This window comes from Mauremys reevesii, linkage group 13 (assembly GCF_016161935.1).
Source record: "Mauremys reevesii isolate NIE-2019 linkage group 13, ASM1616193v1, whole genome shotgun sequence".
In the NCBI taxonomy this organism is placed as follows: domain Eukaryota; kingdom Metazoa; phylum Chordata; order Testudines; family Geoemydidae; genus Mauremys; species Mauremys reevesii.
Window position 1 is genome coordinate 10,761,919 of NC_052635.1, and position 16,936 is coordinate 10,778,854.

General features: G+C 55.1%; 1 protein-coding gene across 1 annotated transcript in view; it reads right to left on the reverse strand.

Moving 5' to 3' along the window:
• Positions 1-409: 409 nt before the first annotated feature.
• Positions 410-16,936, reverse strand: part of LOC120379976 (syntaxin-binding protein 1-like) — a 32,233-nt gene continuing 15,706 nt past the window's right edge. Inside the window, exons 2-12 of the mRNA XM_039497488.1 lie at positions 10,445-10,490; positions 9,081-9,130; positions 8,017-8,098; positions 7,361-7,437; positions 5,434-5,512; positions 4,661-4,764; positions 3,336-3,484; positions 2,507-2,675; positions 1,937-2,002; positions 1,408-1,488; positions 410-649 (exon numbers count right to left, since the gene is read on the reverse strand). Of these exons, the coding sequence (XP_039353422.1) occupies positions 410-649; positions 1,408-1,488; positions 1,937-2,002; positions 2,507-2,675; positions 3,336-3,484; positions 4,661-4,764; positions 5,434-5,512; positions 7,361-7,437; positions 8,017-8,098; positions 9,081-9,130; positions 10,445-10,490 (1,143 nt within the window). The remainder of the gene's footprint in view (positions 650-1,407; positions 1,489-1,936; positions 2,003-2,506; positions 2,676-3,335; positions 3,485-4,660; positions 4,765-5,433; positions 5,513-7,360; positions 7,438-8,016; positions 8,099-9,080; positions 9,131-10,444; positions 10,491-16,936) is intronic.

Sequence of the window (16,936 nt, forward strand, 5' to 3'; positions counted from 1 at the left end):
CAGGGAGCAAAGGCCGCACTGGCTGGCTCGCAGGCACCGAGAGGTGGGCAGAGGGGAGACAGGGCCGTAGAGCCAGGCTGGACACAGGCCCCGGGAAGCGGCTGGCCAGGAGGCGCCCTGCATGGCTGGGGGGTGTGCCAGTCTGAGCAGTGCTACTCCTCGCAGCCGCACACAGGGCCGGCTCTAGACCCCAGCGCGCCAAGCGCGCGCGTGGGGCAGCATTTTGCCGGCAGGGCGGCAGGCGGCTCCGGCGGACCTTCCGCAGTCATGCCTGTGGAGGGTCCGTTGGTCCCGCGGCTCGGGTGGACCCCCCGCAGGCATGACTGCAAGAGAACACCAGGAGCCGTGGGACCGGCGCCCGGCAGTGCGCCCCCTGCTGCGTGCCGCCCTGCTTGGGGCGGCCAAATTCTTAGAGCCGCCCCTGGCTGCACAGACTGGGCACTGCCTCCAGGGGCGTCCCCTGCAGCAGCAGGCCCCCCAGTGCTGCCCCCTGCAGGCCTGTGGTGTTACCGTTCTTCAGGAAGATGAAGAGCAGGATGACACGGATCTTGTCATAGGCCTGCACGCTGGGGTCCAGCAGGACGGGCATGATGATCTTCATGGGGTCCTCGATCATCTCCCCATCCCTGTCCGTCCCCATGGCCAGGTCCTGGGGGACAAGGGGGGCAAACACACAAGGCCCAGGTCAGGCTGCTCCGCTTCCTCCCGCCCCTGCAGGAATGGTTTGATAGGATAACGTGATTTAGTCAATAGGTCAATAACGTGCGACCACTGGTAATTAGTACCGAGGGTCAATGTTGGGATATTTTTCCTGAGTGTCTGGCTGGAAAGTCTTGCCCGCATGCTCGGGGTTCAGCTGATCGCCATATTTGGGGTCGGGAAGGAATTTTCCTTCAGGGTAGATTGGCAGTGGCCCTGGAGGTTTATCGCCTTCCTCCAGCATGGGGCAGGGTCGCTTGCTGGAGGATTATCTGCTACTTGAAGTCTTTAAATCAGGATTTGGGGACTTCAACAGCTGAGTCAAGGGAGAGAATTATTTCAGGAGTGGGTGGGTCAGCTTTTGTGGCCTGCATCTTGCGGGAGGTCAGACTAGATGATCATAATGGTCCCTTTTGATCTTAAGTTCTATGATTCTATGCAGCGGGATGGGGGACAAGAGGGCCCCACAGACCACAGCTCGCCTACCCCGTGTGCCAAGGCCCCCTTCTCCCTGGGGTCTGCTCCCCCTGGGGTGAGCAACAGGCCCCCAGGGAGTAACCCAAGCCCCATGTCCCCCTTCTGCACCCCCGGTGCTGCATGGTGGGGCTGGCCCTGGCTCCATCGAGCCTGCGGGTCTGAGACCCCTCTCTCCGGGCTGAGTCATGAGCCAGACTCTGCCCCCGAGCTGCCTTCTGCCCACAGACCCACCTGCTCCACGCTGCACAGGTTCTCCACCGATCCTTTGAAGTGCCGCATGCAGTGCTCAGCCAGGTTCAGGTGTGTGGAGTACTGCGGGGAGAGACCAGGGCACGGGGGAGTTTACCACATCACTGGCTGGTCCAGAGCACCTGCACCCCCCAACCCCCAAGGAGGGCCCCTCGGCCAGAGGGGCAGCCCCAACCGGCTGTATAAGGCAAGTATATAGGGCTTGTTTTGCCCAGCACTGAGGTGCAGCCACCTCTGGGATGGAGCGGGGCAGCTGGAGGGGAGGATCAGGAGGGAACCTGGGGGGGAAATGGCTCTGCCTGAAGGGACAGGTCAGCAGCTCTCATCAGGCAGTAAGGCAGTCCCATCACTGGGGCAGGGCTCCTGTCTAGATCTGGACAGAGCCCCCCAGAGTGCCCTGCCCCCCAGAGAGTCCCTACTGTCCCTCACCAGCCCCACAGAGCACCCTGCCCCCCCATCAGCCCCACTGAATGCCCTGCCCCCCGCCCACTAACAGCCCCAGCCCTATTACCTTGTTCAGCTCTTTCAGGTACTCGGGCATCTTCTTCAGCATCTGGGACAGGTCCTTGATGTTGGCCTGGTGGGAGGCAGTGGTGAGATCCTGGCCCCTCCCAGTGCACGGAGCCCCCTGCAGGGCAGAGCCCTCGCCTGGGGACAGCCGCAGCAGCCCAGCCACGCATGCCAGGGCCAGGGCGGGTCACTCAGGCCAGCTGGAATAAGCCGGGAGCCCCGCAACGCGAGTGCCCCCCGGGGTGTAAAGCGGCAGGAGGCCGGGGAGATGCCAGCGCTGGCTCTCTGCAGCTCTCCCTGCGCGGCCCCGATCCTGCTGTCTGACCTCGCCCCATGGGCCTCCGCCCTCCGCCACCGTGGGGAGTTCCAGAGCTCTGGCTGGGGGGCAGGGGGCTCCACATACACCTCTTAGCCCTTTATAGGCAAACCCTGGGAGCAATGGGACAGCCTCCCCCCCAACTGCCAGCCCCTCCTGGTGCAGCAGGGCAACCTCTCCTCCCCATCAGTGGCACTGGGATGGGTTCCCCCGTCCCGGACTCCCCAATCGCCCCCTCCCCAGCCCCCACCGCACCTTGTCCGTGGTCAGCCTCTTGCTCTCAGAGAAGGTGTGCAGCAGCTCCGTCACCTTCCTGCAGCAGGGAGAGGGGTCAGACTGGAGCCAGGCACTGCCTTGGAGGTAGGGGGTACCCTGTCCTATGCTACAGGGGATGGAGCCCCCGCCCCACAGGCACCAGAGTTCTCTGCCTCGAGAGCCTCAGACGGGATGGGGGGGCACTCTTCTTAAGTTACCCCAAGGCAGAGAGTTCAGTGCACCTCTGGGGGCTCCTGGCATCCTGCTGGGGGGGGGAATGGGGGCAGCAGCAGGCCCAGCAGGAGGTCGGTGAGGGACTCACTCAAGGGGGCTGTGAGGTGCATGGGGAGATCCTGGGAAGTGTCCAGGGGGATCCCTGAGAGGAGATGCAGACAGTGGCTCTGGAAGAGAGCGCTCAGGGGTCCTTTGGGGAGAGGGGCTGGGTCCAGGAGGTCTCAGCACTCAAAAAGGAGCATGTCTGAGGGACGGGCCCCAGCACTGGGGGGGAGGGGGAGGGGGAATCCTGGCAGTGAGCAGGAGAGGAGTGTGTTGCGGGGGTGTCCCTGCACTGCGTGAGAGAGGAGTGTATCCAAGGGGGGGTGCGGTTCCAGCACGGGGTGGGAAGGGAAGGGGAGGATGGGGGAAGAGGGTATCTGGCCTCAAGGAAAGTCTCCCATCCCCAATGCAGACAGTCCCAGCAAAAGTCCCCTGCAACCTGCCCAGGTCAATACTCCCCTCTCCCTGCTGCGTCACAGGCACCCACGCAGTATTCAGAGAAAACATTAAGAACATTCCCACTTCGTCACACCCCTTCCCCCGGCACACTCACTTCCGGTAGCGGATGGCTGGATACTCCTCCAGGGTTTCACACAACATGGCAATCTGCTCTGCCAACATTTCCTGCTCCTTGTTCTTTTCCAAGGCGCGGTAGGGGTTGAACCAGATGTGGAAGGTCTGTGGCCTGTCCAGGGAGTACACCTGGGGGGCGAGGGGAGCAGAGGTCAGACCCTGGTGCCAACCGCTGGCAGCCAGGCCAGCTGTGCCCCATACCACGCCCCTAAGATGCGCTGTTGGACCAGACCAGCCTGGCAGAGCCATAGCGAGCCCCTAGTGAGGGAGATCCCTTTGCCAGAGCCACTCCTGTTGTGGCAGAGGGACAGCGGCCCAGAGATTCACGCACCAGCCTGGGATGAAGACTCCCCGGCTTCAGGTCCTTACTGAGCTGCAGACTCCCAGGTGCCCTCGGGGTGTGTCTCTGCCCTGGAGAAGTCAATGTTGGGGGAGGGGGCTTGGCCACGCTTCTAGTCTGGTGAAAGCCCCAGTGTAGCCACGGGCAAACCTGGCATCAACACGTGCCTGCCGCTGTCGCTTATTTCACCGGCCAAACAGAACGAGCCATTGGGGCAAACGTGCTTGGACACCAATAAAACAGTATTGGCCATGAAGGGTTCGCTGGCGCAACAGGACGGGTGAACCAGCAAAGCCTCCTGACGGACACTCAGCTTATACCTGCCAGAGCTTCTCTTGGCACAGCTGGCACCAGTACCCCAGGTGAAATAAGCTACAGTGACGAAAGGACTGCTTTGCCTACCCAGCATCTACCCAGGGGCTCTGCCACCACATCTACCCAGGGGCTCTGCCACCACAGCTGCATCAGTTACAGGGGGGATTTTTGCTCTCATGTCCCCATGACAAACCCAGACCAACAAAGCTTTTGTGTGTAGACCAGACTCATGTTGCTCTGTGCCTCAGTTTCCCCATCAATGCATTTGGGATTGACAACACAGCCCTCCCCTCAGGGGCGTGAGGGGGGAAATCCAATGACGACACAAGGAGGGGATGGGGCGGTTGGGCAAAGGGCAGGCGTGTGGAGTATCGGGCTGTCTTGCAGGCCTGGTATAAACCATCAGTAAGAGCTGGTAAAGCCGGGGAGGCAGGGCCCTCCTCCCCCAGACATCTAAGCCAGCGATTCCACGTCTCACAGGGTGTGAGTAGCCGGCTAGTCCCTGCTGCCCTGTGCTGGCGATAAACCCAGGGCCCTAGAAGGGAAAGGTTCCCCCCACCTGCCCAGCCACGTTGAACACTAAGGGTGGGGTGTCGTACGTCACCGTCTGCCCCGCAGCCTGGCTCCTCCAAAGCCCAGCCACCCCTCACCTGGCTCTCGTAGGGCAGGAAGGCCACGTTGATCTCTTTGAGGGTTTTGATGGCCTTGGTGACCCGTGACTTCCTCAGCTTCTTGACCAGAGGCTCAGGACAGGCTGCAAGGCAAAGGCAGTGGGTGGGGGTGACAGGCACAGGGCTCAGGACCCCCAGCACAGTGCCGCCCCAGACAAGGCCAGGATGGGCACATCAGGGGCAGTAGTGCTGCACACCTGTGGGGAATCTGGGCAAGCCAGAGGGGACACACAGGAGTCAACGATGAATCCAGCCCCACCAAAGCAGAGTCACGCCGAGTTCTCGCCTTCTGCAGCATCAGCAACGAGGGGGGGCCACAATCTCTCCTGTGCAGCCCCGTCTCACACCCTCCCTCAGCCCCTCCACAGGGGGAAGTGACTGGAGTGTACAACTCAGGATGATGCACAAGGAGGAACGGGGATTTGGGCTCCCCCTGCCGCTGTAATGGGGAGAAGCAGATGTGACCCTGACACACTGAGTATTGTGGTGGTGTCCCATCCCCCCACCCCAGTTGGGACTGATGGAGCAATGCATGCTGGGAATGGTAGCCAGAGGCGGCCTTTCTGGGCGCATGCGGTGAGCCGTGTTGGCTGGAGGCAGGCCCGTGGGGGAGAAGGGGGGGAAGGGGTAGGTGGGGTCGTTCGGTCTGGTCTGCTGGGGCACTGGCCTGCTGGCAGAGAGAGACCCCCCCACCCGCACTGTGCCGCTGGCCAGGCTCCCAGCTGGGGAATCCGCTGTATCCTGATACTCACGGCTGATGAAGAAGACGTGAGCCGCCTTGTAGTTGAAGGTGGGGGTGCCCTGGAAGTCACTGATCAGAGCCTGCACCGACTGCAAAGGGGGGAGGGGGATTGTCAGCACCAGCCGAGGCCCCTCCCTGCTTCCCGAAGGGCCCAGCCCATGCCCAGCCCCTGGGGACTCAGGGTCCAGCATGATGCCGTCAGGAGGTGGGCTGGTTTTCAGCCCCCTGGCTCTGGGCTCCCTCCCACCTGGAAAGGGCATGTGCCCATGTGCCCAGGACAGCCTCAGGGCCCAGCCCCGTCTCTCGCTGGCACACAAGTGTCCGTGCTCGGCCACAGACGGGACCTGGCATTGGCCTTGCTGCTGAACTAAGTGAGCTCTGAGCAGTGCCCAGGGAACAGCCGGCCGAGCAGCAATCCCAGGCAGCCGCCATCAGGGCCCGCTCCTCCTGGTGCCACACTGGGCACCTGCAGCTTAGCCACACCAGCTAGCCAGGCAGGGTGTTCGGAAGCTGTTCAGACTCCGTGACCGGCATTGTGACAGGTGAGAACCTGGCTGCCCGGTTGTCACGTTATTGACGTGAACAGGGACCATATAGAACATGGTTGCGACCAAGGTCCTGTAGTGGAACCAAATCTTGTATAAATGGGGTCAAATAGGGTGTCTAAGACAAGGTTGTGGTTTGCTGGATGTATATGTGTATCATTTATGTAGTTGAAGTTATGAATATTGGCTCTAGACTGTGTGTATTTCAAACTTCTGCTATGCTTCTGGGTGACACCTCAGACAAGTTGGTGTTAGCTCTGCCTAGCCTGCTTGATGGCTCACTAAGGATCATCAGCTACACAACTGACCTATTGAGAGAAGGCAGATATGTAGGCAGACTTGCCTAGGTGACTCCAGACTCCATTTTGCTGTAATTTTCCATAGTAAGAACAAAGAGGTGTTCTTACACCTGGAAAAGATTATAAAAGGCTGATGCCTCATCTCCATCTTGTCTTCAGCCCTGCTTCATACTTCTGGAGGGACTTTGTTACAAGGAAGCTCTACACAAAGGACCGAATGACTCATCCCAGCTCTGGATGTACAGTACTCCAGAGACTTGATTTGAACCTGCAGTTTATTCTATCACTGCTACAAGCCTGAACTAAGACCTTTGCCATTACTGTATGTAACTGATTCCATTTGACCAATTCTAGCTCTCATCTATATCTTTTTCCTTTTATGAAAAAACCTTTAGATTTTAGATTCTAAAGGACTGGCAACAGCGTGATTTGTGGGTAAGATCTGATTTATATATTGACCTGGGTCTGCGGCTTGGTCCTTAGGGATCAGGAGAACCCTTTTTCTTTTATTAGGGCATTGGTTTTCATAACCATTTGTCCCCATAACGAGTGGCACTTGTGGTGATACTGGGAGACGGGAGTGTCTAAGGGAATTCCTTGTGTGACTTGTGGTTAGTCACTGGGGTAAGACCAAAGTCCTCTGGCTGGCTGGTTTGGTTTGCCTCAGAGGTGGAAAACCCCCAGCCTTGGGCTGTAACTGCTCTGTTTTAAGCAATTTGTCCTGAATTGGCACTCTCATTTGGGGCCCGCCAGAACCAGCATCGTTACACCTGGTCCTGAGCCCCAGCCCCCAGCTCGCAGGCCTCTACTACAGCGCTCCGTCCGCGGGCAGCACCTGTGGCTTCTGGGCTTCACCATGCTCCCCATGGGACTGCACTGCGGAGAGGTCTGTGGGACAATCTGTGCTTCTCGTGGCAAAGAACACGAAGCCCAGCTCCGGGGAAGCAGCCTCTTGGGGGCCCATACTAGCCCCATTCCCATCCTGAGGTCGTGCTGCGCATCCCCCCGGACAGCGCCACCTCCAGGCAGCACAAGGAGCTGCCCCAGGGTCTCCCCTGCTCCCCATCCACCTGCCCCATGCCCGAGCTCCTACCTTCTCCACAGGGCTGAGCAGGTAGATGGCCTCCAGGCTGGGGATTGGCTCCCGGCACTTATCAATATCTTCCACAGCTAGGAGAGAGCAGACACTGGGTGTGGGTCAGTGCGTCCTAGCCACCCACCCCAGCTGCTCTCCACTGGGATGGGGAGAGGGAAAGCCAAGGGGAACAGGGATGTTTGCTGGCAGCAGGCTGGGGGGTTCTGCAGGCTACAGTGCAGCAGCTGCTTTGATGTGGGGCCATGGGCTGCGATGCTGCCACAGTACGGAGCAGGAGGAACATCCCTGTGTACTATGCTGGGGGCACCCCGCTAGAGTCCTGGCTCAGCTCTGTGCCCTCCACCCTGGAGCAGCGAGCCAGCATTCCCCCTCCCCAGCCAGGACCCTGCTTGCAGCATGGGGGAGGAGCAGCAAGGAGTTAACGGGAGCTGAGAAAAGTGCTGAAGAGGTTCCAGGGGCTGAAAGCACCGGGCTAAGGGAACTAGAGCTGGCTGGGAAGGTACCAATAGCAAGGAGGGCGTCTAGGGGGCTGCAAAGGGAGGAAACTAGATGCAAACGTGAATGTAGACAAGTCAACTCCCCGACTGTGAGGTGTGTCCAAGGGGGAGGGGAGCCCTGGCGGGGGGAGCAGATGGGAGGGAGGGGCCACTCACGTGTGATGCCTTCGTCCACGATGTCGGACATCTTGCAGCACGACGAGAGGATGCGCGTGCTCGGGTGGTCCATGATCAGCACCTGAGGTAGTGAGAGGGGAGCTAGTCACTGCCCTGAGCCCAGCCGCCCACCAACATCATCCACGGCACAGCCAAGGGAGCCGAGCGACTGCTAAAGGCAGAGCTGACGGCTCCCTGCCCAGCCCTTCCACAGCAGAGCGGCAGGGCCATTACCAAGCCTGCTCTTGGCTGAGCTGGCCGTGCTAAGGACTGCGTGAGGAGCGACAAGGACAGCGGCTCCGAGCAGAGTGGCTGGTATGAGATGTACGAGATGGAGACAAACCGGGACACCCGGCCATTGGGAATGGTTCTACCCTCCTAGACTGGAGGAGATCAGCCTCTTCGCCCAGGTGACAGGGTGAGTCCTAGCTCCCAGTTCCCTGCTCTGATCCACCAGATACCCGCTCCCCAGCACTCCGACAGAACCAGGATCAGGGCACGGAGAAATGGAAGAAGGGGTCTCCGTGTTCCCCTAGGAAAGCCCTGTAGGCCATCGGCCCAACATCTCCACCGCCTTCCTGCCGTGCCGAATGAACCCATTGCTCTGTGCAGCCCAGCATCCCGCTGTACCAGATCTGGCCACTGGGAAAGCTAGTCCCTGTGCACCCTCTGCAGCACAGTCCTAACCCAATGCTCCACAAACCCCAGCCCAGTCCATGCCGGGGCTCAATAACCTGCCTGCCCAATGGTGCATACTGCCCCATGCTTGGCGCTCTCCTGTTCCTCCTCCCACCCAGGCTGGCTCACTGGGCCCAGTGGTCTGATCTGGTGTGTGTGGGGGGGATATGGGGCTAGCTGGACAAGCTGGGTCTGATTCAGCGCAGCGGGAGGGCAGACATACCCAAGCCTAGCTGGGGACGGATGGGATAGACAGAGCAGGGATCTGATCCAGCCTGGAAAACCTCAGGTTCCTAATGAATCCCAAGAGGCTGGAGGAGGAGCACAATATATGGATACAGCATATCCCCAGGGGGACACCAGGGCAGCAGGCCCGGCCGGCTTACCTTCCATTCTCCTTCCTTCTTCACGCTGCGAAAGACAACGCTGAAGATCTCTGTGAGGGAAAGAGACGGGGATTAGTGGTGGGGCTCGGACAAGATGGCTGTGCCCTGAGCCAGGACCCACTGGCTGGTGGAAGGACCCCTCGGGGAAGTGGCTCAGAGGCTGCTTTCAGGCCAGCTAATGATGTGCTCCTAGCGCCCTCAGTCAGCGACCGTGGTGGGCTGGCAGGCTAGATGGGCCATGGCTCTGATCACCCTTCCTTTCTGCCAGGCCAGATACGAGTGCAGCTGAACTAAGGATCTGGCCCTGTGCAGCAAGAGAGAGGGCCGGCTCTAGGTTTTTTGCCGCTCCAAGCAAAAAAATTTTGGCTGCCACCCCCAGAGCCCTAAGCTCCCCCCTGCCCACAAGTGCCCCCCCCCACCCTCACTCCCTGCCGCCCCAGCACTGGGCTCCCCCAACAGCACACAGCAGCCAAGCCCTGGCCCAGCTGCGACTCTGTCCCCATGTGGGTGGAGCTTCTGGGCGGCATGTAGTGGGAGTACTTCCAGGTGGCGGTGCGGCTGGGGGGTGGCGTGGAGAACGCGGCCTCCTCCCTGGGCTTTGCGGCGCTGCTGGTGGCCAAGGACCTGGAGAGCCCCCCGGACCTGCTGCTCTTCAGCCTCACGGTGCCCTGGCCCAGCCCCGGCCTTTTAAACCCCAGGTCTGTGGTCTGGATTTAGCCACAGGCCCCGTCCACTGGAGATTCAGCAGTGGCCTGGGCTTCTGAAGTAACGCAGCCCTCGCAGCAGGTCAGGGTGTTGCAAGAAGACATGGACTAACACATAGCAACTAACACCTCAGAGTCCAGCATGCACAAGGCAGCAGTGGCCATGCTGATCGAGTGTCAGGCTTTAACTTGTTCTCTCCTACATTACAGCTGTAGCCTAGGCCAGCTCTGCGATGGGGCTGGGCTGAAGCGTACTGTTTCATTATGGTACAAAGTGGCTATGATGTCATTTTTCTCCTCACACGCAGCCATTACCCGTTCTGACAGGCTGTTTATAACACTAAGATTACTAGTTTTCAGAGGTGGTCGGTGGGGAAAGGTAGGGGTGCAAGATGGAAGTTTTGCCTAGGGCACAAAATATCCTTCCACTGGCCCTGGTGGGAGTCATCCCAATGGAAAGAGACACCCCCCCCAAGGTGCAGCTCCTATGGGAGGGGGCAGCCCTTGGGGGTGGGACAGACACCCCCCTTCCCCTTCTGCTGTGTGACAAGCAGGTGATGGGGGAGCTCTCTGCTCTGACTGACACCTAATCCTCCCCAACTGGGCCCTGCCCCCCCAGACCTACACCCAACTGGACCTTGCCCCCAGCTCTGCACTTACTCTCACGCACCACTGCCTTCAACCCGGATGGAGCCAGCTTCACCTCCTGTCACGTCCACTCGAGTCCTGTTGGGGGAAGTGGGATTCAGCTGTGCGTGGGGCAGGGCTGGAGTCAGGACTCCTGGCTTCCGCCCCTGCTCTGCTCCTACCCTTGTGCGCGCCCTGGCCTCTCCCTGCCGTGCTCTGGGGAGTGTCTGTGACCCCTCACAGATGGATGGGCCCAGCCCCCCCTAGTGTCACTGATGGATGGGCCCAGCCCCCCCCAATGACTGATTTCAGTAGAAAGCAACTGGGGTGCTGGTGGGTCGATGTCTGCAAGGCTGATGATGTCCGAACACCGCAGCCCCCCACTTCTGGCGCTGCGGGGGCCGGGCCTGGGCACCCATGGGCAGGCACCTGGTGACAGGGCCACGCAGGTCCCCACTGAACCTCCACCTGGTCATGTGGGGTGCAGAGGGAGGTGGGGGCCTCGGGCAGGCTTAGAGCAAGGACGGGGTTTGGGTAGTAGGGCCTCAGCTCACTCCGGTCAGGGCCCCCCCCTGAGCTGGAAGTCCCCCTTCCAACCAGTGCCCCCCCCAGCCAGGCCCCTCACCCCGCCCCCGTCCACCCAGCCCACCCCCAGCCAGGCCCCTCGCCCCCACCTGCACCCAGCCCCCAGCCAGGCCCCTCACCCCCACCTGCACCCAGCCCCAGTCAGGCCCCTCGCCCCCTGTGACGTTATTGATATAAATGGGAACCATATAGAACATGGGTTGCAACCAAGGTCCTGTAGTGGCACCAAATCCTCAGTAAAGGGGGTCATATAAGGTGTCTAAGACCAGGTTCTGGGTTGCTGGTTATGATTATGCTGTCTGTATGTCTGTGTATCATTTTGTAGTTGAAGTTATAAGTATTCGCTCTGTACTGTCTGTATTTTGTATTATGCTCTGCCTCTGGGAAGTGTCCCAGACAAGCTGATGTTAGCCCTGCATAGCTGACTTGATGGCCCATTAAGGACCATCAGCTACACAATTGACCCATGGAGAGAAGGCAGACACGCCTTGTGACTCAGTGAAGTATGCAGAGACTTGTCCTTGTGACTGCAGACTCCATTTTTGCTGTAATTTTCCACAGTGAGGACAAAGGGATTCTTACACATGGAAAAGTCTATATAAGGCTGATGCATCATCTCCATTTTGTCTTCAATCCTGCTTCATACCTCTGGAGGGACTTTGCCACAAACTGAAGCTCTGCACAAAAGGACTGACCGACCCATCCCAGCGGGGGATGTTCTCCAGAGACTTAATCTGAACCTGCAGTTTACTCCAGCACTGCTGCAAGCCTGAACTAAGAACTTTGCCATTACTGTATGTAATTGATTCCATTTAACCAATTCTACCTCTCATCTCTACCTTTTTCCTTTTGTAAATAAACCTTTAGATTTTAGATTCTAAAGGATTGGCAACAGCGTGATTTGTGGGTAAGATCTGATGTGTATATTGACCTGGGTCTGGGGCTTGGTCCTTTGGGATCGATGGAACCTTTTTCTTTTATTGGGGTGTTGGCTTTCATAACCATTCATCCCCAGGACGAGTGCACTGGTGGTGATGCTGGGAGACTGGAGTGTCTAAGGAAATTGCTTGTGTGACTTGTGGTTAGCCAGTGGGGTGAGACCAAAGTCCTTTTTGTCTGGCTGGTTTGGTTTGCCTTAGAGGTGGAAAAACCCCAGCCTAGGGCTGTGACTGCCCTGTTTGAGCAATTGGTCCTGATTTGGCACTCTCAGTTGGGTCCCGCCAGAACCGCACTGTCACACCCCCCCCCTGCACCCAGCCCCCCCCAGCCAGGCCCCTCGCCCCCCCCAGCCTGGCTCCTCACCCCCCCATCTGCACCCAGCCCCCTTGCCCCCACACCTGCACCCAGCCCCCCAGCCAGGCCCCTGGCTGTACCAGGAGCTGGAGCGGGTTCGATGGAATCTCCTTCCCTCGCTCGTCACTTCGGGCAGAACGTGCTGGGCAGGCCTGAGCCACGCACACAGTCACTGGGATGGACTGCGCCACTCGGCTGGGAGCTCAGTCCCTTCCTGTCTTTAGTGGCGGGAAAATATGGTACAGTCCTAGCAAGGGTGGAAAACAGCCTGAGGTGACATTGTCCTTGGAGTGGCCAATAGGAGGAAAAACCGGTTGGATCCAGTTAGGACTGGGCCATGATAACAGTAAACAACAAGATGGCGGTCACAAGATGGCAGTTCAGATTCCATCTTGGATTGCTGCTCTAGCTTTACAAACTACACATTGAATTTAATAGACACATATTTTAACAGACTATAATCCTATAACAAAACACACCCAGCAGTATAAACAAGTCATTGTCTGTAGGAAATGTTAGTTTGCACTGACTTTGCTAATGCGTTTTATGTAGCCTGCTGCTGTACCCCCTGGAAGACCTCTGCGTACCCCCAGGGGCCCATGTAACCCTGGCTGAGAACCACTGGATTAGAGGAATGGTGGATGGTCTAGGAGTCAGGACTCCTGGGTTCAATCCTGACTGCAAGCAGAGTGGGGTCTAATGGTCAGAGCAGAGAGCCGGCAGTTAGGATTCCTGGGTTCTAGTCCAGGCTCTGCAATTGATTCATTCTGTGACATGGTTCGTTCTGCCTTGTCTGTGTGTGACATGTGGAGTGCAGAGACCTGCCCCAGCCCTTCCCTTCCAGCTGGGTGGTGCAGTAATTAATGGCCGTAGAGCCTGGGCTCCAAGATCCTGGAGCAAAGCCTCCTGGAGAAGGAATTTGTTTCCCCAGGCTTGACTGGCTCCCTACCCCATCCCTTCCTCCATCAATCAGAGCAAATCCCTCATGGCAGAGCTGTTGTGTGGTTAGCTGCAGTGCAGACCCAAGCTATTGTGCCCTGGCTGCTGTTCAGCTCAGGTTACAGAAACAGAACATGCTGTTAAACTCCCCCAGAAGTTTCAAATGGAAGTGAGAGTCTTCTTTGCACCCTGTTGTAAACTGTTCAGCAGCTGCTGCATTCCTACCCCAGAGGTGGCATCATTTCAGTGCTGGGTGAGTGATCCCTGTGTAGTGTTGTTAGACTAAGGTCAGAAGGGACCATTAAGATCATCTAGTCTGACCTCCTGCACAATGCAGGCCACAGAATCTCACCCATCCACTTCTATAACAAACCCCTAGCCTATGTCTGAGTTGTTGAAGTCCCCAAATTGCACTTTGAAGACCTCAAGCTGCAGAGAATCCTCCAGCAAGTGACCCGTGCCCCATGCTGCAGAGGAAGGCAAAAAACCTCCAGGGCCTCTGCCAATCTGCCCTGGAGGAAAATTCCTTCCCGACCCCAAATATGGCGATCAGTTAAACCCTGAGCATGTGGGCAAGACTCACCAGCCAGCACCCAGGAAAGAATTCTCTGTAGTAACTCAGATCCCAACCCATCTAACATCCCATCACAGACCACTGGGCATACTTACCTGCTGATAATCAAAGATCAATTGCCAAATTAATTGCCAAAATTAGGCTATCCCATCATACCATCCCCTCCATAAATTTATCAAGCTTAGTCTTAAAGCCAGATATGTCTTTTGCCCCCACTACTCCCCTTGGAAGGCTGTTCCAGAACTTCACTCCTCTAATGGTTAGAAACCTTCGTCTAATTTCAAGTCTAAACTTCCTAGTGTCTAGTTTATATCCATTTGTTCTTGTGTCCACATTGTTACTAAGCTTGAATAATTCCTCTCCCTCCCTAATATTAATCCCTCTGATATATTTATAAAGAGCAATCATATCCCCCCTCAACCTTCTTTTGGTTAGGCTAAACAAGCCAAGCTCTTTGAGTCTCCTTTCATAAGACAGGTTTTCCATTCCTCAAATCATCCTAGTAGCCCGTCTCTGAACCTGTTCCAGTTTGAATTCATCCTTCTTAAACATGGGAGACCAGAACTGCACACAGTATTCCAGATGAGGTCTCACCAGTGCCTTGTATAATGGTACTAACACCTCCTTATCTTTGCTGGAAATACCTCGCCTGATGCATCCTAAAACCGCATTAGCTTTTTTCACGGCCATATCACATTGGCGGCTCATAGTCATCCTGTGATCAACCAATACTCCGAGGTCCTTCTCCTCCTCTGTTACTTCCAACTGATGCATCCCCAATTTATAACTAAAATTCTTGTTATTAATCCCTAAATGCATGACCTTGCACTTTTCACTATTAAATTTCATTCTATTACTATTACTCCAGTTTACAAGGTCATCCAGATCTTCCTGTATGATAGCCCGGTCCTTCTCTGTGTTAGCAATACCTCCCAGCTTTGTGTCATCCGCAAACTTTATTAGCACATTTCCACTTTTTGTGCTAAGGTCAGTAATAAAACAAACAGTTAAATAAAATTGGTCCCAAAACTGATCCCTGAGGAACTCCACTAGTAACCTCCTTCCAGCCTGACAGTTCACCTTTCAGTATGACCCGTTGTAGTCTCCCCTTTAACCAGTTCCTTATCCACCTTTCAATTTTCATATTTATCCCCATTATTTTCCAATTTAGCTAATAATTCCCCATGTAGAACCATGTCAAATGCCTTACTGAAATTGAGGTAAATTAGATCCACTGCATTTCCTTTGTCTAAAAAATCTGTTACTTTCTCAAAGAAGGAGATCAGGTTGGTTTGGCACGATCTACCTTTTGTGAAACCATGTTGTATTTTGTCCAAATTACCATTGACCTCAATGTCCTTAACTACCCTCTCCTTCAAAAATTTTTCCAAGACCTTACATACTACAGATGTTTCAAACTAACAGGCCTATAGTTACTCGGATCACTTTTTTTCCCTTTCTTAAAAATAGGAACTATGTTAGCAATTCTCCAGTCGTACGGTACAACCCCTGAGTTTACCGATTCATTAAAAATTCTTGCTAATGGGCTTGCAATTTCATGTGCCAGTTCCTTTAATATTCTTGGATGAAGATTATCTGGGTCCTCCGATTTAGTCCCATTAAGCTGTTCGAGTTTGGCTTCTACCTCGGATGTGGTAATATCTACCTTCTGTGACGGTGCTGCCCGTGGGAACCAGCTGAGGTCACTCAATTAGGGTGAACTGCAAACCAAACGGGGCAGACAAACCCCAAACACTGGTGGTTATTCCAATACTTAGATTTACCAACCAGCACAAAACAGCTTCTACAGTACCTCACTGGTCACTTAGAAGTCCAAACCACGCAGTTCCCTTAAAGTACCCAGCCTCAGGCCTCCATCCAGACACACCTGTCAGATATGATGATGATTCCTGAGAATTTTACTTCATCATATAAAAGAAAAGGTTCTTCCAATCCCAAAGGATCAGCCACATATCCAGGTCCAATTATAACTTAGATCTTACCCAAAATACACGCTATAGCCAATTCTTATTAACTAAGCTAAAATTTATTAAAAAAGAAAAGAGAGAGTGTTGGTTAAAAGATCAATATACATACAGACTTGAATTCAATTCTTGAGGTTCAGAAACACAGTAGAGATAAGCTTGTAGTTGCCAAAAGTTCTTTTAGAAATAGTCCATAGGTTACAGTCCAATTTCCATATTCAGGGTGGCTCCAGTCAATGACTGGGGATCTCAATCCTTGTGGCTTAAGGTTTCCCCCTCTTGAAACCCAAAGCAGATCTGAGATGAAGAAGGATCGTGTCCCAGGCTTCTTATACATTTCCAGCAGCCTTTCGGCCTGAGAAAACAATAGGCTTAACTCCTTCTCCCAAATCTCCTGGCAATTAGCACAGAGTAATTTATCCATTAAACAGTTCAGATACAGGTTAGCACAACCTTCAAGGAGACACATAGACAATAATACTATTTTACTCAAGTATCATTATAAATGTTAATATTTCTTTTTTTATCTTTGAATTAAAACTATAGCAATAGATGAGACTTGTTTGCTGACATCACAAGACCTGAGCAAACATCTCCCCTTCTACCTCTAACAATGCAGACTTGCATTTCAAAGCTCTAGTCATTTACATATCTTCCTAACCAGTCCTCAAGGTTCACCCATGGGTCAGGTCAGTCTATGAGTTAATTAACTCTTTCTGGCCCTGTCACCTTTCAATGAGATATTATATCACACTCATAACGTCACACCTTCATATCCTCATTCCCAATTGTCATCCTTCCATTATCCCTAAGCTCCTCATTAGCCTTATTAAAGACCGAGGCAAAGTATTTATTTAGATATTGGGCCATGCCTAGATTATCTTTAACCTCCACTCCATCCTCAGTGTTTAGCGGTCCCACTTCTTTCTTTGTTTTCTTCTTATTGATATGGCTATAGAACCTTTTACTATTAGTTTTAATTCCCTTTGCAAGGTTCAACTCTACATGGCTTTTAGCCTGTCTCACTTCATCCCTACATGTTCTGACCTCAATAAGGTAGCTTTCCCTGCTAATCCCGCTCATCTTCCACTCCCTGTAGGCTTTCTGCTTTTTCTTAATCACCTCTCTGAGATGCTTGCTCATCCAGCT